Source organism: Choloepus didactylus, chromosome 5 (assembly GCF_015220235.1).
Source record: "Choloepus didactylus isolate mChoDid1 chromosome 5, mChoDid1.pri, whole genome shotgun sequence".
NCBI classification, from domain to species: Eukaryota; Metazoa; Chordata; class Mammalia; order Pilosa; family Megalonychidae; genus Choloepus; species Choloepus didactylus.
In genome coordinates, this window is record NC_051311.1 from 135,847,446 (window position 1) to 135,869,505 (window position 22,060).

At 37.3% G+C, this 22,060-nt stretch overlaps 2 protein-coding genes across 8 annotated transcripts; one reads left to right on the plus strand and one right to left on the minus strand.

Annotated features, from left to right (window-relative positions):
* Positions 1-20: 20 nt before the first annotated feature.
* On the minus strand, positions 21-10,267 carry HNRNPA2B1 (heterogeneous nuclear ribonucleoprotein A2/B1). 7 transcript variants are annotated; one of them, XR_005217038.1, is made up of 13 exons: positions 10,025-10,267; positions 7,169-7,204; positions 6,961-7,071; positions 6,622-6,768; positions 6,099-6,309; positions 5,860-5,961; positions 5,691-5,771; positions 4,939-5,001; positions 3,505-3,624; positions 3,133-3,255; positions 2,565-2,647; positions 1,147-1,216; positions 21-562 (listed from the first exon to the last, which is right to left on the minus strand). XR_005217038.1 is itself a non-coding variant. In XM_037836930.1 (12 exons), exons 1-11 carry the CDS (start codon positions 10,028-10,030, stop codon positions 2,586-2,588), a joined length of 1,062 nt encoding a protein of 353 aa, XP_037692858.1. In that variant the 5' UTR covers positions 10,031-10,267; the 3' UTR covers positions 21-562; positions 2,565-2,585. The 7 variants fall into 7 exon arrangements, 4 of the variants coding, with proteins under 4 accessions (XP_037692858.1, XP_037692857.1, XP_037692860.1 ...); XR_005217037.1 differs by having other exon boundaries at positions 1,084-1,216; XR_005217036.1 differs by having other exon boundaries at positions 1,084-1,712.
* An 891-nt stretch (positions 10,268-11,158) lies between these two features.
* On the plus strand, positions 11,159-20,878 carry CBX3 (chromobox 3). Its single transcript, XM_037836933.1, has 6 exons — positions 11,159-11,266; positions 12,465-12,516; positions 15,704-15,846; positions 17,985-18,147; positions 20,359-20,453; positions 20,827-20,878. The coding sequence occupies exons 2-6, from the start codon at positions 12,493-12,495 to the stop codon at positions 20,876-20,878; spliced, it is 477 nt and encodes a 158-aa protein (XP_037692861.1). The 5' UTR covers positions 11,159-11,266; positions 12,465-12,492.
* Positions 20,879-22,060: the final 1,182 nt, after the last annotated feature.

Below are 22,060 nucleotides of genomic sequence, written 5' to 3' on the forward strand. Positions count from 1 at the left end.
TAGTATTCAAATGTTGAATATAGTGTACGAGGAATGGCATTTTATTAGAAAAACCCAACGCCCACAATAGTTTTTCTCATTTATCTAATACTGCAAATATGAATACGCAAACCTTTGTGATATTATTCAAAATTTTAGGGTATGGCAATCTTTTAGACAGCTTAATGTTTATAAAAACAAAATTCACACATTTTATGTGTAAACAGTACACCAAGTATTTGGATACAAAAGTATTTATTTTATAAACTTTATATTTAAAATAGAATTTTAATCTGTCCACTCACAAAACCTAATTTAAAACACGATACATTTATCTCTCTAGCTGACTTTAGAATGTCACTGTTTTACAGACAATACTCAATTTCTAATTGTTTTATAGTTAAGAACCTGTACTAAATGAAGTTTGTATTTTATCAAAAAAACATTTCCCTTTAATCTTAAAGAGTGCTTTTTAAATGAAGGCACCAACAACAACTACTTTCAGATGGTACAGAATTTCTTATTTCTTGAAGATTCTGTGGTTGACCACTTCTTCATTAGTTACCTGCAGCAAGACACCTTCCTGCCAAAGGAAAAAAAAAGTATCTGAAGAAGTTTATCATGTTTTTCAAAAGAACCTAAATAACTTCACTGGTGGTCTAGGATCAAAGAAGACTCACTGGTGAAATATAGGAGAATATGCCCTGATTATCAAATTCCTGAAAAGGCAATAAAGCCAGGTGATCAAACTGAAAACAATTATTTTAAGAAATAAATTTCAGCAGCCAACCTATACCTCTAGTATATGGTAGGGCAATTGAAATCCAGCTGTAAGTACTGGATACATGCAGGACTATAATGTAGACACGCACTTTTGTAAGTATAAACTATTATCTGTAAGCAGATTCAACCTTTTTGCCCTACCTTGTCCCTTATCCTGATAAGCATGTAAGATTAGATAGAACCATATCAAGTAACAGAAGACCAAAATGTCTTTAATAAAAACCCCTAGTTTGCTCAAAAAGCTTGATCCAAGAAATGTGATACAGAAGGGTGTAACAATTTTATGATTTACTGAACTTGCACAGCCTAACTTTTACCTACCATTTTACTACCAACACCACTGAAGGAACCAAGAAAAGCTTTATTAATGATCACTTGGCTTGCCTCAGCTGTTGAAATGAAGCACTTTACAGTCTTTGTGGCAGCAGAATATACTTGTCCATGGTTCATATTGCTAAAATTCCAGCAGGGAAAAAAATGATATGTTAAGCACCTGAATCTTCATGGAAGGGGAAGGGATGGGAAAGAAGGAAAAAAAGGGAAAAAACAACCAAAATAATTTAAGTAAATGACAGATTGGAAAACAGGGTTTATAAAATTATTATTTTGAGTTTAAAAATTGTTAAACTCAATTTATAACTATGTTAAAACTACATAAGAACCACTATACTGAAACAGACCATTGAAGAGTATTAGTTTATCTTTTGGGGAGGAAAATTAAGAAAGGAAAAGTAAATAAGATCTTACCTACAGAAGTTTAACTGAAGCTTAGAACTATTTTGCTCTACACCCTCAGCTTTCGTTGGCATCCTTATAACTACTGTAGTTAAAGCTTTGTAGAAACAGCACAGTTTCTTAAGACTGGCTCTTGTACTAGACCTGTGTCCCTGAAGAGTACCTCGCTGGGGTTATTTCCTTTCCTTGCATTGAAGAAGCAGCATCTAAAAGATCTAAAAAGGTGTTTCTCCTTGCAGAGATATCCCTTAAGTTATCTAGATAATTTAATCCTGATGAATTGCAGACAACACACTTATATCTGACCAGCATTTATCTTAACACAAATACAACAACAGCTTTGCAATGGACCTTAAGTATACTACCCACTCCTTAACTTATTTAAAATAAAAAGTCTATAATTACACAATTTCCTTTAGAATTATTTTATTAAATCATAAATGTACAACAGCTTCTTAACTCTACACACGCACTTAAATTTTTTTAAAGGAAAACGTTATGTCTTATTACACCATGATCCTGGCTAATAGCTTTTCAAAACTTTGAGAAAAATCTTAAAAAAGTTTTCACATGTCACCTGAAACTTACAAATTTAACATTATCAAAGAAGGAATGCTTCTACACTCTTACAAAGACCACTAGAAAGAAACAACAATTAAAAAGCTAAGAAACTGTCTCAAAGGCATTTTTTTTTTTTTTTTTTTACAATCCTTCCTCCACAGTAAGGTAATGTTATTAAATAATCCAATCCATTCACAAAATGGCTCTCTGCATCTGCTCTGGTGTCTTCTGCCATATCACTGCATATTTATGCATGACTGAGATAAGTTTCCTTAACATTGTTATTTCGATAACCTGAAGCTGTTCTGTTACCTCTGGGCTCTCATCCTCTCCTATTTATACAGTGAAGCCTGTTTCAACAGAAGTAAAGAGTAAAAAAAAAATAGGTTATGAAATTATCCATCTAACCAGATTTTTAGGAAAGATAACATGATCCTAAAAAGCTTTTACTCCTGCAGCTAGGTCTCCCAAGACAATAATAATTGTAAAACTCAAAAGCTACTTACCCATGGCAAATAGGAAGAAGCTTAATATCGGCTCCTCCCTCCATAACCCCCACTTCCTCCACTGCCTCCTGGACCATAGTTTCCTGAATTGTTGGAAAAAATGAGAAATACTTTAGTTTCCCATGATAATCCTACCTACTTGATTCTATTCCATAGCCATCTACTCTTATAAAAATAAGATTATAACCCATTATTTGTTTCCAGTTAACCTAATCATTTAAGTGATGAATTTTCAGGCTCACAGTTATCACAACTTGCTCCTTTAAATCTGAAGACATTTTACTGCTGCTATTCTTTTGGACGGTCATCTACCACGTACCACCACTTGGTGAGGGATTTAAAACAAAGCACACGAAGAATAGGAAATCTGTTCAGTCTTATTAAAAACTGTCCACAATCTGATGTAAAAATTGCTGGGAAGTATTTCTGGAGGATTCTCACAAAATTTACTTCAGTAATAATGTATAAGATAGAAATACTAACCCAAATAATATAAAACAAATGCTATCTTCCTTTGAGTCACAAAAGCATAATGCCTTTAACCACACAAAAATTAGTTATCAATTACCTCCACCATATGGTCCCCCCATGTTCCTGCTACCACCAAAGTTTCCACTCTTCATTGGACCATAGTTAGAAGGTTGCTGGTTATAATTTCCAAAATCATTGTAATTTCCACTTCCATAATTTCCTGTAAAGAAAAACTTTAATACTAATTTTGCATTATGGACCTCAAAACAATACAAACACCAAACAACTGATACATGCTTAAACTTTTAAGATAAATAACCCACAAAGACAAATCAGAAAAAACACAAAACACCTATCTACAATTCTACAATTTTTAAAGGCAACTAATGACAACATTGAAAAGTCTCAAGTTTTAAGTCATTAACTCCAATCCAAATTCCCACATAAAGGTTTCAGGTGAATTTATTACCTCCTCCATAGTTGTCATAACCACCTCCGTAGCCCCCACCCTGGTTGCCATATCCAGGTCCTCCACCACCATATCCTCCTCTTCCTCCTCCATAACCAGGGCTACCTCCAAAATTGCCACCTATTATAAAATAAGCCTTTAAGTAATTACTTAATACTTCCAAAGCCATTTGAACTGTCTTTTATCACATCCATTTCCTGCTTTCCAAATACACACTTTATTAAGTGAAACGTCCATCCTGCAAACTCACTTCTACAGCAGCCTCAAGGGCAGAATACTTATCCTCGGGTTCTGGGAGCTTGGGGAGTCTACCCACAACCAATCGGATAAAACCATTTGTAGAGAGATTATCTAAATACCTATAATGCCACAGCTCTTCCCCAAAACTAGGTATTTAAGTGTTTCTCTTGAAGGATCGGATCTTAAGAGTGTATTTTGGGCAAGGGTCTTGGGGGTAAACAAGCAATGTAGGTCACTGGGAGAAAGCAAAAAAATCATACAATTCCTTCATCGGAACAAAAGATTTAAATTCCCAACTACTCATGTTTCCCTGTGAATTACCATGTCTCTTAAATATAATGTGCCCAATACCCTCTTCTGAGTAGAAATGGGGGGAGGACCAGAAATTAGCAAACTTTTATAAATTTAAGTCTAAACCTTAATACTGGTACAGCTCAATTTACTTGCAACAAGTCTAAGAACTTAGCTTTCTCAAAAACAAAGCACAACAAAACAAAAACCTTAAAACTTCAAAGCAAGGTTGGAATAGTGAGATGTAGGAACTTACTCACAGTGACACCTAATGAGTGGTAAAACTAGATCTTATAGGTAGACTCAGTTTTTAAATGTCCCTTTACTGTTAGGAAATCTGTCACCAAGTATCAACCTTTTCTGTACCACAACAAAACTGGTATGTATCCAATACTATTTGCACCTGACACATAACTGGCTCACAAATGTTATGAGTCCAGGAGCACACTTTTAAAATGTTTCCTAGACTATTTGGGGGGATGTTATCCTGAGGATTCATCATCAAGGAAAGTGCTAAGACATAGTTACTGTTAAATCTACTATCCCACCCTACATGTTGATTTGAGTCCTATCCTTTGTTCCCCTTTGAGATACACACAGTATATGAACAATATCACAGCTAGGTCCAATTCTCTTGCTTGAACATAGGACAGCATCTTTAAATTCTAGTTCAGAATTTACCATATGATTTTACAATACCTCAGTGACACTTACTAGTATACTTTCCTTAGGATACAATGGCTTAAATGCAAAATAATTATGTACGAAAAGCCAAACAACTCAACCATCACCTAAGCCCTGGGCAAGTAAAGGGATAAAATATGTTAAACAATTTAATATATACGCATCAACTAAAAGACATATACAATGATGATGTTACATAAACCAAACTAAGAAACTGACCTCCAGGTCCTCCTCCATACCCATTATAACCATCTCCAAATCCACGGCCACTTCCATATCCATCTGTCAAATGCAAAGAAAGGATTATGGTGCCTCCTCACTCAATTTCTAACATTCCTTCTCTCAAAAGTTCTCTTATCGGCACATTTGGATGATTAATTAGGAACCACTCCTCGCATGATGGGACTTTATATGTTTCTAATTTACTCATAAAAATAAACATACAAAATCATGTAATTAAATATATCAATACAACTGCCTCAATTTTTTGCCTTCAACTTGGTGCATCAGAAGAGGCTCCATATTATTTATACAGAGGAATGATACTAGATGGGCCCATGCCATCTAGTTTGTTGGTACCTCATTATGATATTATTTCAGGTAAATACACCTGAAGGTTACAACCAAAATTTCAGCAGTCACAGGTATTTTAAGCTTAAAGTAAAGCCTCTGGTAATTTCATTTACTACTCCCGGAGCACCTCATAGTTTTTAGCCTGTTGCAACATCATTCTTACTTTTTTGAAACTCAAGACTATAGAAGGACCTCTGCAAATTGATTATCCTTGATCTATAAATACATGGTTATGCTATCATTCCCTGTTTTTTAAAGCCTGGCCAAAATCAGAAGAACCCACCAGAATGCAACGTATTTAAAAGTTATTAGGAACTTCTTAAAATTAGGTCTCATCAAAAGCTAGTCTTATTTTTTTCCAATCAAGTACATTCACCATTTCAGCCCCTAGAACTTACCAGATCCTCCTCTAAAGTTACTTCCTGGTCCTGGTCCAAAATTTCCACCGCCACCACGTGAATCTCCAAATCCAAAGTTCCCTAGAATAAATGCCCTGGTTAGTGATAAGTACTTATACAAAAACTTAAACAAAAACAGAAAAAAAAAAAAAACGAAATTTAAAGATACCTCCTCTTCCACTCCTAGAACTTTGGACTTCCTGCATTTCTTGTCGAGACAAAGCTTTTCTCACTTCAGCATTATGACCATTGATGGTATGGTACTTCTGCACTGCAATGAAAAATTCATACTCTGCTAAGTATACATTCTATATAATAACCAAGTTATAAATTACCTAATAAGCTGTAGTTGGCAACATACACAAACATACCTAAGAACATTGAGGCTAGTGCCTCATAGATACTTACATACAATTTTATCAACAGGATCGTGGTCATCAAAAGTAACAAAGCCAAAGCCTCTTTTCTTTCCAGACTGCCTATCAGTAATTATCTCAATGGTATCAATTTTTCCATATTCCTCGAAGTAATCTCTAAGGTGATGTTCCTCAGTATCTTCTTTAATTCCACCAACAAACAACTTCTTCACAGTTACATGAGCACCCGGTTTTCCAGATTCCTAAAGCAGTGCATGTATTTTTAAAAGTGCATTAAAAACCCCACAAACAAGCATAATCTGAAAGCACACTGAGTACATATAGAGCTTATAACCTACTATAACATGCCTGGTAAGGTAATGTAACTGCTTACCAGAACCTAGTCCTCTGAAAATGGGGGGGGGGGGGGTGCATGCAGAAACCTAGCAAAACTCTTAAGGGAAGAACCCTGTACTGGATACAAAGAACTTAGTTCTTCAAAAATTGCATTCTGTTCTTCAGTGGCACAGCATTTTTTTCTTCACATATACTATACAAAGTATGTTTTTGCTCACCTCTCTTGCTACAGCGCGTTTTGGCTCAACCACTCTCCCATCAATTGAATGAGGTCTTGCAGCCATTGCAGCATCGACCTCAGCCATTGAAGAAAAAGTTACAAAACCAAATCCTCTTGATCGTTTACTTGCAGGATCTCTCATCACCTTCAAAGCAAACAGGAAATTTTAGCATTAAACCAAACTTCAGCCACTATAACTAGCAATATGAACTATGACTACTTTTTTTTTTACTAAAACAGGACTTTTAAAAAGTGATCCTTTACTAATGGTCCACTTAACATTTTTAACACAGTTAAAAGGCTAACATCTGCAGGCAGACTTCCACAGTTAACATACCACACAGTCTGTAAGTTTTCCCCATTGCTCATAGTAGTTCCTCAAACTTTCTTCTGTGGTTTCAAAACTTAGGCCACCAATGAAGAGTTTACGGAACTGTTCCTTTTCTCTCTGCAAAGGAAAACACCAGTTCAATTTTTATTTACATTTTCTCTTTGTATGCAGGAAATTAAATTCTTAAATATGAGGTGACCTGCTGGCAGAGTACCTTTTTCCTCTCCAAAGGAACAGTTTCTAAAGTTTTCTGGGGGGGAAAAAAAAAACTTACATCAAATTTAAACCATATGTTAAACTGCATATTAGCTGTGTTACACCAAAAAAATTGCCCAAACTTAACTATACAAGTTTCAAAGTCATTAAGTCTTGATCTAAATTTACTTCACATCATTTTAAACAAATTTAATATCACTTATAATTTTTAAACTTTCTAGGGAAAAAAGAATTCTGTAGTCACTAACTTAAAATCCAAAATTTCATTCAATCTTATATCTAAAAACAGAGAAGTCAGCTTTTAAACACTCAATTAACTTTTTCAGAAAGTATTACAGTAACTCTGGTTTCTTAAAACCTGTTATTTATATTTCAGGATTCAACATCTGAAGAAAAATTTCCCTCAAGTGCCCCCTCTGGTGGTGATTCTAATGCATCCCAACCAAAAACTCAAGTAGGAAAGACGAATTGCAGTAGCCAAACGTAAAAACTCCACTAAAAATTGTGGTAAACGTTGGAGGCAAACACAAAAAATAACCTTAAAATGATTCTAACTAAAGCAGTTTATTTTTTTTCCACCGTCTTCTAAAACTTAAGACTAACTGCAATTTTGCGGACACTATTACATTTGTTATTTACATGACAGAACAGAAACAATCCAAATCTTACTCAGCTAACAGAGTAAAATATATTCACCTGTAATAAGCTCACATTTAAAAAGCCATAAAAAATGTTTAACTGACCACTGTGACTATTTAGCAGTTACATATTTATACCATCATTTACTTTACTTGTTCATCAAAACAACGAAAGTTTAGGCATTCTCAATGTAGTGGCTAACTTATCCAGCATAAAATGCCTCGAATTTTCTAAGTCAAAAGGAAAAAAATCAGAGCTAAAATTTAACATCTGCAAACCAGCAAGCTAATGTGCTCAATTAACAACCCTTTATTTTGGGTGGTCAGTTATGGAAAGACGGCTTAAGACAAGTAGGTTTAAAAACCAGAACAGTTCATGATGTCCAGAACCAACTGCAATAAAAGTATTAACACAAGGTACAAAGATAAATGTAATTTTGAAAACTAGGAATATGTGATTCCCATGAAAGAGTATCATTGCTCTCTACACCACAGTTCTACGAAGGTTTCTCCCCCGAGCATAAATATTCTCCCAACTGCTCAAGGGAGAAAACAGTAAGAGCCAACCAGTCGGGCATTTTTTTTTTTCTGCACATGCAAGTTTTCAAGATTCTGAAAATTAAAAAAAATTGAAATCATTAATCTATGAGACATTTAAATAATAACACCTTGTTAAAGTGGTGCATTTAATATTTGAATTCAAGCAAAATTTTATTCTGAGTGCCAGTAAATTAAATCTCTTGAACCCAAACAAATCACGAATAAAAAAAAATTGTACACCTACAATTCTTACTTACAAATCACTAACAAAAAGGAAAAACTTATTACTTACCTCAGTTTTTTCCAAACTTACCCGATGTCCACTCTATCGATTATAAACAAAATTATTTTATAAACGTGCTTTAGGATCAAAGAAAATAACCAGGTAGGACCCACCCCTTCGCTTGAGACCTTATGCTTATCAACGTGATCAACCACGATTGCAAACATATATAAAGTTCAAATACGTAGCGACCCAGACCTAAAACGGTTTTATACATAGCAATACACGCATTAAAGCCCGAGCCATGTCTTAACCAGCGTAAAACACTAAGGAAAAAGTCATTTTTATTCCACTTTGGTCTTAATCGCTGGCTTATCACGTACAAGGCTCCTTTTTTTAAATCCAATGTAAGTTAAATCCCTCAGTACAAGCGTTTACTTAAAATACGAATAAATTCTACAATTTAAATCCTTCAGGACAGGATTCCGGAATGAATACACCGCCCCCCACCATACCCTCCTTCCCCTTGCTACCCTCGTAGTCGGTACTAATCCGCGGGCTCCAAATTTTGATTTTGTATTTCTAAAATTTTCTGCGATCCCACTACCCTTTTTAATCACTTCAGATACAGATAAAACCGTTAGTCAAAGAAACAAGTGCTAAAAACCAAAATGGTTTCTTTGTAACATGGCTCGCCTTAAACCCGGCCCAAGGCCTTCACCTTCTCTTGAACAGTAAACTGCAGCCCCGGCGAACGCCCAGCCCCGCCCCCCCCCGCCGTGTGGTTTCAGAACGTAATGGCGCCATTTCATCGAGGGGAAAGGAAAGCCTTTAACGAGGTGCGCAGGACCTTCAAATGCAACCTCACAGAACACTCCGAATCAACCTCGAAACGATACGAAAACAACCCGAGAAACAAGAAATAGTTAGCTACTTTAATTTCTCGGCTAAAGGCTCAAACTAATAAAGTTGACAAGAGTTGAAAGAAAAACGCTGCGAGGCAGGGGAGAGCGGAAAATGGCGGCCGCCAAATCCGGTTCCCGGGAGAGGGGGAGGGGAAGCTCCACAGGCTCACTCACGAGGGCCTCACGGCCACCGAAACGCTCAAAGGCGGAAACGCCGGGGCCCCAAAATCAGCGTGTTTTAAAAAGGGAACAAGAATTCCCACCTCCGCGCCTCACTTTCACCGAAACAGGATTGCGTTCGCCATGTAAAAATTCCCCATCCCCCACCCCCAGTAAAAGGAAATGGCGCCCGGCGGCTGAGTGGGAAAAGCGTTGTACAATCAGTCCTCCGCCAACGACTCCCCTCAAATGAATCTCACGATCAAACCCTCCGAGAACGACCCAATCTCACTAGCGCTCTCCCAGGGCGGCGCGTACCCGAATTCTAGTGAGGCGCGAACGGCCTCACCATGCCCTTTCCAATAACTCATTGATTTCAAACCCGTTACCTCCATCGCGGACTCAGTCGCTTCAGCCCGATTTCCCGCAGCCGAGCGAGATGAGAGAGATCTCCGCGGACGAACACGAACCGGACTCGTCCTGGCGCTGTAGTGAGAACTGCCGCTGCTCAGGAAACAACGCCGCTAGGAACAGCTCCACACCGGCCCCAGCAATGCTGCTACTGCCGCTAAAGCCGCTGCCGCCGCTTTTCTAGAACCTTCCCTCCGACTAACGCGTCTTCCCTTACGTCAGGCCGTTGCGTAAACGTCCTAACCGCCGCCAGTGGCGGGAACGCTCTACGGCGACCTTACGCCAAATACGTGCCCCTCCCCCCGTTTACGGCCAGTGGCTGTGCTTGACGTTACTTGCGTAAATGGGGGCAGTGAATTGCGGAACGCTCGAGTCCTGCGTATCTCTTTTCTCAGAATTGGGTCCAGCCCCCGCCTAAGCGCAGGGCAGGTGAGAAACGGTCGCGCAGTTTGAAATTAACGCTGTCGGGAGGAGCTTACTCCGCTGTTCTAAAGTGGTGCCCGCAGCAGCGTTTTTGATGAACCCCTCTCCCCGGGTTCTCCCGCCATGAAAATCTTGATAGTCTTCTTTCGTTTTCTCTCCTCCACCCCAGAGAACTGACTCGACCCCTTCCGGAAACACCCAAAGCGACCTCTAATCAAATTACTATTCACATTCCACCGACCTAACCCTGCTCAATGTCCTTGGAGTCGACCGCTGGGGTTCCGTAGAGGTCTTCCGGAACGGTTTTCAAAGGGGAGTTTTCTTACCTCCCAATTCCCCCAAGTTTTTCTCCACCCCGATCACAGCGTTTAGAGGTACCCACCCCAGGGGCGAGGAAGTGGGCGGAGTCCTGTTTTGGCGCCAGCCGCCACCTCTGCGAAGCAGAAAAGCATCCAGCGAGATGACTCCGACCACTATCCTCGCCCCTCTTCCCCTCTCCTTCCGCCACGCCGCGAACGGTGAGTGCCACTGTCGCCGCCGCTCACCCCTCCCCGCCCCAGCACGACCCCGGGCTCCTGACAGGCGCGGCGCTAGGCTCTTTCCTTGCAGCGGGCGCACGCGCGCCCGTCCGCCCCGCCCCTCGCGGCCGCCCGGCGTGGGCGGTGCCGCTCCCTCCTCCCCCGCGGCCGCGCGCTCTGCTCCTCGGCCCCCTCCCCGTCGGATGTGGCTGGAGCTGGAGGCGCCCAGGGCCGGAGACGCTGCAGACTCGGGACTCGGAGCAGCTCGGAGGCGGTGAAGTCGGTGTCTCTCTTTCTATCTAGTTACGACTCGGTGGTAGTGATTAAGATACCACATGCACCCCGGGTACCCCTCAGTCGCTCGCTCCCGCTGGACCCTTAGTCCGTGTCTGGCGGGAAGGAGTTGGCGCGAGCGGAGGCCCGGCGGCGGGCCGGGCGCAGGGCCTGTGCCAGTAGTTAGTCGGGGGTACGAAACTGTCCTCGGGAGGGTGGAGACCTGTGGCAACAGCGGCTTTATTTTTAGACAAAGCGCATTTCTTTCTCCCCTCCCCCAGCCCCGCTCCAGATGAGAAGCCCGCCACGCCGGGCCTAGTCGGCGTCTTGGGCCTCCTGGGAGAGCGGCGCATTTTCTAGCATCCGCTAGGCCTGGCAGTGCGCACGGACCGCTGGCCGGAGGCTGCGGCGTGTGCTCCTTTCCGTGGCCACCGCCGAGGTGGTGGCGGGGGGTGGGGTGGGTGGCGCGTGGCGCAGTGCCCTTGAGCCCCAGCGCCGCGGCCTTTGTTTCTCCCCGCGGATGCGCTGACCGCGAGGCCCGCGTTCTCGGGTGGGGGGTGGGCACCTAGGCCTCATTACTCCGGAATTAACCCAGGAGAGACCTCGGGCCAAGGGGGACTCGATGAACTTAGGGTAGCAGTTTGTTTTTAAAAGTGACATTAAATGGGAGTGTACCTTCTCGGTGTGTTTTCCCTTTAGTTTTTTTTTAACAAGTAATTGGAATGAAGAAGAGTTTCTGAGGAGAAATCAAGTTGGGATTAGATCGCAAGCTCTTTCGGACTAATAACAAGGTCTAGAGAAGAAAAAATTCACGGTAGTTTACCGATGTGGTGGTTTGGGTGATTGTGTGTGATTTTGAACAAAACGTTTGTTCTCTTTCAAAGCTGAATATAGAATTGGTATAAACGGGATTTTAGTGGTAATGACACTTGTTCACTGTTTTTCAGCCCAGGTAAAGCTCAGTCCTTTCAGGTGCAAATATCCCCAGTAAGGTCTTCTGGATCCACTTAATTAGAACACGATGTACTCTTCAGACATATAATACTAGTAATTTTCATAGGAGCTCAGATCTGCTTCTCTTTGGATTTATATCTGTTTGATATGTACACTGCCTACGTGGGGGTTGGAATCCAAACAGAGCTTGTGTTTAGCTACCTTTTATGTGTAATGCAAACTTCCTTTTAACTGTCATGCATTTTTCTAGTAATAGCTCTTCAAGTCTGCAATAAAAAATGGCCTCCAATAAAACTACATTGGTAAGTTAATGGAAACCTAAACTATGTAAGGATCTAACTCAAGTTTTTTTCCCGAAAATTATAACTTTGCATCTCTGTGGTTGAGAAATTTACATCCATATGCCCCCCTCCCCTCAACCCCAGTATTTTTGAGGGAGAACTAGGGGCAAAAACAAAATCATTACATTGAGACGCTTATTGGCTTCGTTTAATAGTCTTAATTCATTTAAAGAAACCTAATTTTATTAACTCTAGAGAATTTGGAGGACAGCACAAAATGAATTTTTGTAGAGTGTTTTTATCTTGAAATAAAATACATAAAATTACGTAACATGGAAGAATATTTTTCAAGTATAGGCAACCAAAGCTGTAAAGCCATTGTTGGTTGGCATAATATTCACTAAATCACTGTACCTGAAAGCTAGAGAAATCCAAGTATTTTCAGTAATATCCAGTTTAAAGAACAGGTACCTTGCACACCTAGATTGGAGCAACATTCATTGAATTTTTCAAATTATTTTTGTTACTTTATCATGTTTCAAACTTGCTTACTTTAAAATAGAGAAGAATCTTAAAATCATTGCGGTGACTTTTTTTTTATTATTACACAAAATGAACCAAATTATTATTTCAGTAAGGAGAGAAGGCTAGAGCTGCTAGATCTTTTTGAGAAATTAAATTTTTCTCTCCACCTACAGTTTCTTAAATCCACAGTTGGCATACTTAGGCTTCATAAAAAAATTTTACAAATGTTTAAAGATTTACATATATTCAACCATGTCAAATTATAAGTTTTTAAAAACCAACACTGGAATATTCACATAAAAATCACGAAATTCAAAGTTATGGTTCCCACGGTATTGAATTCTAACCCACTGCATTTATAATAATCTTAAGCATATGAAGGTGTTAACATCTAAATAAAGCAAAACGTTTTGTTTGGGGCTGGATATTCCCCTCTGGGTTTCACACTAAAAAGGGCAAATTGGTGATTTTTAATTTGTGCCATCATAAAATTGCATGTTTGAGTCAAGTGTCCTGAGAAAGAACTTGAAATCTGAAATGTAAAGTTTGTCTGGCCAAATGGGCACATGATTCTCAAATATGAAGTAAAACCATGGATGGAAAAAGCAGGAAGCATCTTTTGTATACCTCGGGGTTGAGCTAGCCTTGAAATTCTGGAATCAGCAAACCAATGTAGATAATTGAATTGGCTTTACAGTCAACTGTCTTTTATCAAGTAAGTTTTAATAGGAAAAGAACTAGCTGTCCATGAGACAGGCGGCAGCCTTGAGGAGGAATGTAAATATAGAAAACGAACAGATGCTCCCATTAAATTTATATTGCTTTTGCATGCAATTTGATAGTCTTCAGTGTTCGTAATTTATTGGTATTTAAATATTTTATTTTTTCATATAGTATCACAAATTGACTACTTTAGAAGTTTTTATCTTTCCATTTTAAAATAATTTCATTAGTCTTGTGAGATGTGTGCTGTATTTAAAATGGAGTACTGAGTAAATTGTCTTTTAGGTAATGAGACATGTATTTTGGCTCCAAAATTCACCCTATGCTTGAAAAAAACAATCTGTTGGCTTAAACCAGTTAATACCTTTATTATTTTTTTTTTTTAAGAAAAAAGATGAGCACCTGAAACTAGCTTATAAATGCTGTAGTAGTAAATATGGCATTTTGTCTACCATCTTTTATTTTCTGTATTATTTTGGGTTTCCTCTTTATTCTGTTAACTTATTATTTTCAAAGTCAGTAGCTGTTTTGTTTTTCAGTATCTAATAAGTTTTTGTGTATTCCAATTTGTCTTTTTGCTCTTGCTGCTACCATTCTTTCTTTCTTTGTACTATACACAGGCAGAAAGCTGTTTGACAGGGCCCAATACTCAAGTATTCTGACAGAGAATTTGAAGGCTTGACTTGGAAATAGTATCCAACAAAATCAGATGTTTGATGTTTTTTTTAAAAATTCAAGGGAAATTTTTTTTTGTATATGTCTATGTACCATGCCCCACTCCCACATCTATATCACTTTAAATGTCCTTTTGCAATTTTGAGACATTCCCGTTACTTTTTCTTGCTTGCCTGCTCTGTTTCTGTGATGGCTTTAGTGCCTGGACAGTTGCAATTTTTTTTTTTAATAGCACCTGTTTCAAGAGAAAATGATTTTAAAATAAACATAACATTAGGGTTGTTCCCCCCCCCTTAGTCTTTCTAATTAACCATGTAAGTTTTTTTGTTTTGTTTTGTTTTGTTTTGTTTTTTGTTCTTTGTTTTTTGGTTTTTTTAATTTGCCCATTTTCAGTCCTCCCATAATAGTTTTGAGTTACTGGAAAATAGCTGGTTGAATTTGCTCTCCTGTATCACTTAAATAGTGTTATACCAAAACAACAACAACATACTGTTTTAAAGTGAATTTGGTTGGCTAGCAATTTAGACTCCTTCTCTCAAGGAACCAGCAAAGAAGGATTTTTCACCTTGATTAACTGAAATGATTAGGCATTTTGGCCACTTTGAAGGAACAGCATTGTAAGTTTGTTCCAAGTGTTCAGGAGTATCTACAAAGATTATGGGAAAATAAACTTGTCATTTTAACCTACTCGTGGTCTCCATGGTTGACCGTGCAATTGATAAGTATCAGGATTCTGAAATGAGCTTTTAAGTATTCAGGCTATTCTGCTTTAAAATTTATGAAAGTTGTGTTATAGTGAGTGCTTTTAGCACTGGTGTTTGAACTTAGTTTGATTTAGGAAAGGGGATCTTTCTATTGTCATGGGGCTATAGTTAACAGGTCTCCGGTTCACCTAATATGTGTCACTGCTACTTATTCTCCTTTTCATCTTATAATACCTTCTGTTTCTCTATTCTGGTTAAAATGAGTGAAGACTCTGGTAAACTTGGTCTTGTAGGCTGTGTGGAAATAAGACTGGGAAAAGAAAACTATTTTCCATATAGTGTTTTTAATTATATATTTTGGTGAAGGGTGGTGGGTGATAGGTTTGGGCTAAACCAGTGGAATTAAGCATTCCTTTATTTTATTATCTGTTGACTTTATCTTTTCAGAAAGTGTCTGCCCTGCATGTAGAAGTAAAAATTTATGTTCTGAATGCAACCATAATATAAGCAATTTAGCTTTTAAAATATACTCAAAATTGAAAAAAGAATGTTTCTTAAATTTCTCTTTTGTTTTGTTTTAGCAAAAAATGGGAAAGAAGCAGAATGGAAAGAGTAAAAAAGTTGAAGAGGCAGAGCCTGAAGAATTTGTGGTGGAAAAAGTACTGGATCGACGTGTAGTGAATGGGAAGGTGGAGTATTTCCTGAAGTGGAAGGGATTTACAGAGTAAGAAACGGCAGTGCTTTTTTTTAATATATATATGTATGTTTAGCTGGACTTAACATGTTGTTTAAAATTTGGTTTTAGCCTGGGGTCTTTATCAATTTTCCCTCTGCTTTCTTTCAATTTAAAGATGCCTTTAATTCCAGGGTATCTTGCTTGGGTCTGTTTAGCCTACAGTTGAAACCAACTATGTATGAGGCTAGTTCGTTACTCTGGAGAGTCGTGTTCATAAAATGAGTTCAGTTTCCAATGGAATGCATTTTAATATAATTAGATATAATAGTAGTTGAAATACCTAATCTATCTTGTTCCCTTTATACACAGGGAAGTAAAAACCATTGAAGCTGTATAATGTAGACAGGTCATTCTTCAACAGAAGTGCTCATCACAATCCAGGTCCTATACTATATTCTCATCTCTAAAAAGTTGAACTTGGAAATTTTTTTAGCTCATTCCTTATCTTTCTTGTTAAGAATTGCTCTCATAACCACTCTTTGTAATGTTAGTTGTCTTGTGAGTAGCTTAAATGCAGAAAATTTCTGCTTTTACACTTGTGCTCATCTATCATGGTCAGTGACAAAGCAGTTTAATAATTAAAAATGGATAGGTGGAGACTGATGAGCAGTTTTTTCTGAGCATAATGGAGATGGGGGTGTATGATACATAATTGGGCTTCAAATACCTGTTATCTACTACTACTCCCACCCTTCATATTTAAAGCCACCTCCATATTGCAATTTTGGAGGTATGGATTGAGTGGAAGATTTAGGTATCTGTGTTAAATCCTTCCAGTTACTTTAGTTGAACTTAGTTATACATAAATAAGTCCATAATTTACCACCAGAAAAATTTCCTACAGATAACAAAGCCAAGTAAAAATAAGTCTGTGAACTATTTTAAAATTAGATTTATCCACTTTGCCAGAGACGTGATTACTTCCAAATGATAAGACAGTTTTTTGAAATCCCATGAGACACTAAAACCCGTCTCTTTGTCGTACCCATCAAAACATTAGAAACTAACTCTTCTCTTTCTCCTCCCCAAACTTAAGACTGCAGGTATTTTTTAGAACCTACCATGTGCAGTAAAATGTATTAGATAGTATAGAAGGCTATAATGAGGAATAGAGACTCCAACCACAGATCTTTTGTCCTCTGCCCACTAATTTAGGTTTACCAATCTTGGAGTTTCAGGATATCAGCAAGTAATCTGACTCCCAGACCCAGTTGTAAGTGCCAGAGGATAATAGAACCTTTCCCAGCATCCTTAAAAGGATTGATTTCATTTCATCTGCTTCCATAAAGGATTTTTGGATAATAGCACACAAAATTAGGAAAGTCTATCACTTGTTTAGGATAATCTTTTAAGATTTGGTAATACACACTTTTTTTTTTTCAGCCCTTCTGAAAAAACAAATGGAAATAGGCATATTTTATATCAGGGCTCAGCAAACTTTTTCTGAACAGGGCATTATATTAAGTATTTTGGGTTTTTTGGACAATAGGTCTTTGTTAGATCTACTCAACTCTGAGGATATAGTATAAAAGCAGCCATAGACAATTTAAACACTAAACAAATGAGCTTGGCTGTAAATCTATTTAACATTGTTTATGGACACTGACATTTGAGTTTCAGATAATTTTCATTTTGATTTTTTTTCCCAACTATTTAAAAATATTAAGAAAAAAAAATTCCTAACCCAAAGTCTATATTATAAGACAATAGGCTGAGTTTGACTCCCAGCTCATGATTTGCCAACCCCTGCTTAATGTCAGCCCTGGATATAATCTGATTTACTAATTTGGGGAAGTAATTGGGAATCTGTGTTTTCAACAAGCACTTCAGAGAAATTCTGAGGTGGGACATCTGTAGAAGTTGAAGAGTCCCAATTACTCTGTCAGAGTCAGGTATCCACCTTTGGTTCATTTAACTTGGAGGCAATATAGATTTCCCGTTTGATTGTAAGGGTTATGAAAGCAGATGCTCTGAAAAGGAAATACAGGCAGATTCTCTCAAGAATATATGGGATAAGAAGGAAATGGTTAGTATCTGCAAGACATTTGTTTTGGATACATATAAAATAGATCCAGATCATGTGATGACCATGTTTAATTTAATCAACATTTTTTTTTACTGAATAGTGCTGACAATACTTGGGAGCCTGAAGAAAATTTAGATTGCCCAGAGTTAATTGAAGCATTCCTTAATTCTCAAAAAGCTGGTAAAGAGAAAGATGGTACCAAAAGAAAATCTTTATCTGACAGTGAGTCTGATGACAGCAAATCAAAGAAGAAAAGAGATGCTGTAAGTATAAACCAAACTGACTTTTTGTAAAAGGTTGGTGGGTTGATTTTTAAGTAACTTTAAGGTATTTTTTAAAACTCAAATACTTTTTAAACACCATTTTTAGTCTTTTTTAAATGCTTAATGTTTAGGACAAGAAGAATAGGCATAGTTCAGCCTACGTTGTATAAATATGCTAGTGCTGTTTCAGGTAGATTCATGGATTTGATCCCATTTCAGACCAATTTCCTGCCACCCAAGACTAGCATTTTAAATACAAGCAGCAGTAAGATTGGATCACTGAGATCCCTTATATTACAAAGAGAACAGTCCACATAGCACATCTTGATTGTAGACCATTAGTGGCGTTGACCATAGAAAGTACTTTGGCATGTGATCTTTATTTTGACAAAGTATTCCCAAACAATAATTTGATTTGAGGAAAATAGCTTCTGATAATAATAATTCAGTTTTATTGGTATGGATTGAAACACTGGGTTCACAGCTTTTGTATTTTGATCCTGTCATTGCTTCATTAATATCTCTGTGACTGTAGTCACATCAGATAACTCCTTACTTCTTCCCTCAACTCTAGAACAGAGATTATACTTGCCCTGCGTATTGCTGAGCATGACAATTTAGGAAAAGGCCTTGGTGCTGAATCATGTTGTAGGCTTGGGGACTAAACATTTTTCAGATATGTTTTGTTTTATTGGTAAGTACTTTGGACTTAAAATTTGATCATTTGAACTAGATGCCAGATGCCTTACAGATAGTCCATTAAATCTTCATGACACCTTTATTAAGTTGATAGGTATTAACCCCATTTTTACAGATGGCAAAACTAGAAGTTGGCCACAAATTTGGTTCTGAATACTTTGGCAGCCCAAGTGAAAAGAAAAAAATGTTAGAATCAGTGTCCATAAAATGAAAATAAACCATGCGCTCAGCAGAAGTGTGACTTTGCCAAGCATTGTTCTTAGTACTTCAACTTGCATTTCATAAACCTATGAGAGAGATACTGTAATTATTCTATTTCATAGATAATGAGCCTGAACCACCAAGAAGATAAGTAACTTGATCAAAGTCACACACTTAGTAAGGGTAAGAGCCATCATTCTAATCCAGGCAGTCTGACTACAGAGCCCAGGTCATTGATGGAACACTCTGTGGGAGGGAGAAGGGATTTGTTGGTATCAACAGTTCTTAAACATTTTGGTCCCAGGACTCCTTTATGCTCTAGAAAATTATTGAGGATCCCAAAGAACTTTTGTTTATATGAGTTACAGCTATATCCATGTTTACTGTATTAAAAGTTAAAACTGAAAAGTTTCCAGGATATTTGTGTATTAATTTAGTTGAGTAACAATAAAAAACTTATGCAAATTCAAGGAGACAGAAAGTAGATTACAGGGTGGCAGGGAATGGGGTGTTAATGCTTAATAAGTACAGAGTTTCTGTTTGGGGTCATGTAAAAGTTTTGGTTGTGTTGGTCATTATCTGTCTACTTCTGCATTTTATTTGCTGTGGTCTGTTGTTTTGGTTGAGGTTTGTGAAGACAATCGAAAGTCACATGATGCATGCATGGAAAAGAGGGGACCTTGCAGAACCACTGGAAAAGTATCAGGGATCCCTGTGGGTCCTCAGACCACACAGAGAGTCACTGGTTTATACTAAACTAAGTACTTTGTAAGGTTTCCTGTAATTTAAATTAACTATAATATTAATTAGTCTAAGTTTAAAAGTCCTTACTATTTCATTGTTTGTATTTTGTGTATGCTTTTTTTTAAAAAGTGGGTAATTTAGACTGATTTCTAGAAGCGATGTGAAATAACTGTTTCAGGAGTTCATAAATAATTATTTATTGATCAGAGTTCCCAGAAATGAGCAGATTAAATACCCTTCTCTATGTGCCCACACTGTTCTCTCCCTGCTACCTTTGTATGAATAAAGTAATTTGTCTGTTTCTTGTCTTTTGAGTCAGAATATTTTTAGAAATTTTAAGCATTCCGCATTGAATAGCAGACATCCAGATTTGTTTTTACTGTTTGTAAAATTAATAGAAATTACATGATTTAGTACTAAATACAGGCTCTTGCTCTGTTCATTCTGTTTCAGTATTTGAAGGTTTTTATTTAAAAACTATAACAAAAACAGGAGTTAATGTTCTTTTTGCTGTATAGAAAAAATTTGTGGAAGCATGTGTATAAATAGTCAACCTCTTTTAAACAGGCTGACAAACCAAGAGGCTTTGCTAGAGGTCTTGATCCTGAACGCATAATTGGTGCCACGGACAGCAGTGGAGAATTAATGTTTCTCATGAAATGGTAAGTGTGTAAGTGATAACCATTGTAATTTAAAGTAGAAATAAGCAGGCTTTTTTTTTTTTTTTTTTTTTTTTTTTAATTTTAAGTTTTTCATTGGAAATGTTTATAATCTCCTCCATTAATAAATTATAATTATCTGCAGAAAGGATGATTCTAGTTACTTTCGTTTAATGATGTTTTTAAGCAGAGGTCAGCAAACTATGGCCTGTTTTTTTAAAATCAAAATTATTGGAACACAGCCAAAAATACCACATAACTCTTGAAGCAACTAAATGCCTTTTATTGGATTGAATTATTCTTTCTTAAATATACAGTTCTCAGTTGATGTAAACAGTTTAGAATTTTAACTGTAAATTTTTTTTCCTCTTAACAGGAAAGATTCAGATGAGGCCAGACTTGGTGCTGGCAAAAGAGGCAAAACATGAAGTGTCCTCAGATCGTAATCGCTTTTTATGAAGAGCGACTAACTTGGCATTCGTGCCCAGAAGATGAAGCACAATAATTGTTTGCATTGCTTTTTTATATATTTATATATATATAATCTGGATCTTGGTTTTTTGATTTATTAGTATGAAGAATATGTTCTAATGGAAATCAAGTTTGATATGTTTGTTTTGAAGTAGTAGTATTGGAGTTGTTCGGTTTTTTGGGGGGTATTGGTTTTTGTTTTGTTTTTGTATCAGTATCACTGGTTACTTTGAACAAATAAAAGATTTCTGTAGTTGCTTCATCTGTCAGAAAAGACCATTTGATACCATGGTATATTTCCTTTGCATTAAAGAACAGCTTTTCTAAATGTGGGGGAAAATTTTCCATAGTCATTACTGAATCAGAACTTGCATTTAAGCCCATATATGCCTAAGGAGACCATTCTGACCATTTTAGGTTTTTTGTTTATTTTTTGTGTGAGTGTATATATAAATACATACATAATTTTTATTTTTTTATTATTTTACATTCATCAAACCATTCAAAACAAAAATGGCACTTCACAACCATGGGTAAAATCCTTGGTGCTTCTGGGATGCCATCATTCGGAGCAAGAAATCACTTCAAGTTAAACTGAAAATTTTCGTAAAGTCATAAACTTTCAAACCAAATAGATGATTCAGTAATTAATTGGACAATTTAAATAAAATAGAAAATAATTTAAATTACATAATTTAAAGCAGAGCAAAATCCATGTCTAATCTGTAGTCATATAAATGGAAAATACTTGCAAAACTGAAAGGAAAATCTACCACAACCAGCAATCTCCCCACCCAGATGAGAAAACAACGAATATGTTTTCATTAGCCAAGCCAGGCTTAGTTAAATGGTCGTTTTAAAGATCCCTTCTATAAAGCCATCCCTTTATAGAACTTTGAATTGAAATCCCTGTGTTGTATTGACTAAAAAGATCATGATTCATGGAAACTAACCAGATGGTTAAGATGTTGCAGTTTTTAGGACATGTTGACATAAATAGGTAAACAAGACTTTTGTAATCTAAACTGTTGACCTGCATGTTTTTTGTTTACCCCAAACATATGCCTTACATATAGGCTCAATCTTTTCAGTATTTGTGTTCAGCAGAAGCCAGGAAAACAATAACTTCATAGTAATCA

What these genes read in the sequence shown, in the direction of transcription:
- CBX3 (XM_037836933.1), top strand. Translation starts at nt 12,493, where the DNA reads ATGGCCTCCAATAAAACTACATTG. An exon ending in CCTCCAATAAAACTACATTG is followed by an intron (nt 12,517 to 15,703) that starts GTAAGTTAATGG and finishes GTTTTGTTTTAG; the next exon opens with CAAAAAATGGGAAAGAAGCA. An exon ending in CAAAGAAGAAAAGAGATGCT is followed by an intron (nt 18,148 to 20,358) that starts GTAAGTATAAAC and finishes TCTTTTAAACAG; the next exon opens with GCTGACAAACCAAGAGGCTT.
- HNRNPA2B1 (XM_037836930.1), bottom strand. An exon ending in AACGCGCTGTAGCAAGAGAG is followed by an intron (nt 6,310 to 6,621) that starts GTGAGCAAAAAC and finishes GCACTGCTTTAG; the next exon opens with GAATCTGGAAAACCGGGTGC. An exon ending in GGGGGGACCATATGGTGGAG is followed by an intron (nt 2,648 to 3,132) that starts GTAATTGATAAC and finishes CCAACAATTCAG; the next exon opens with GAAACTATGGTCCAGGAGGC.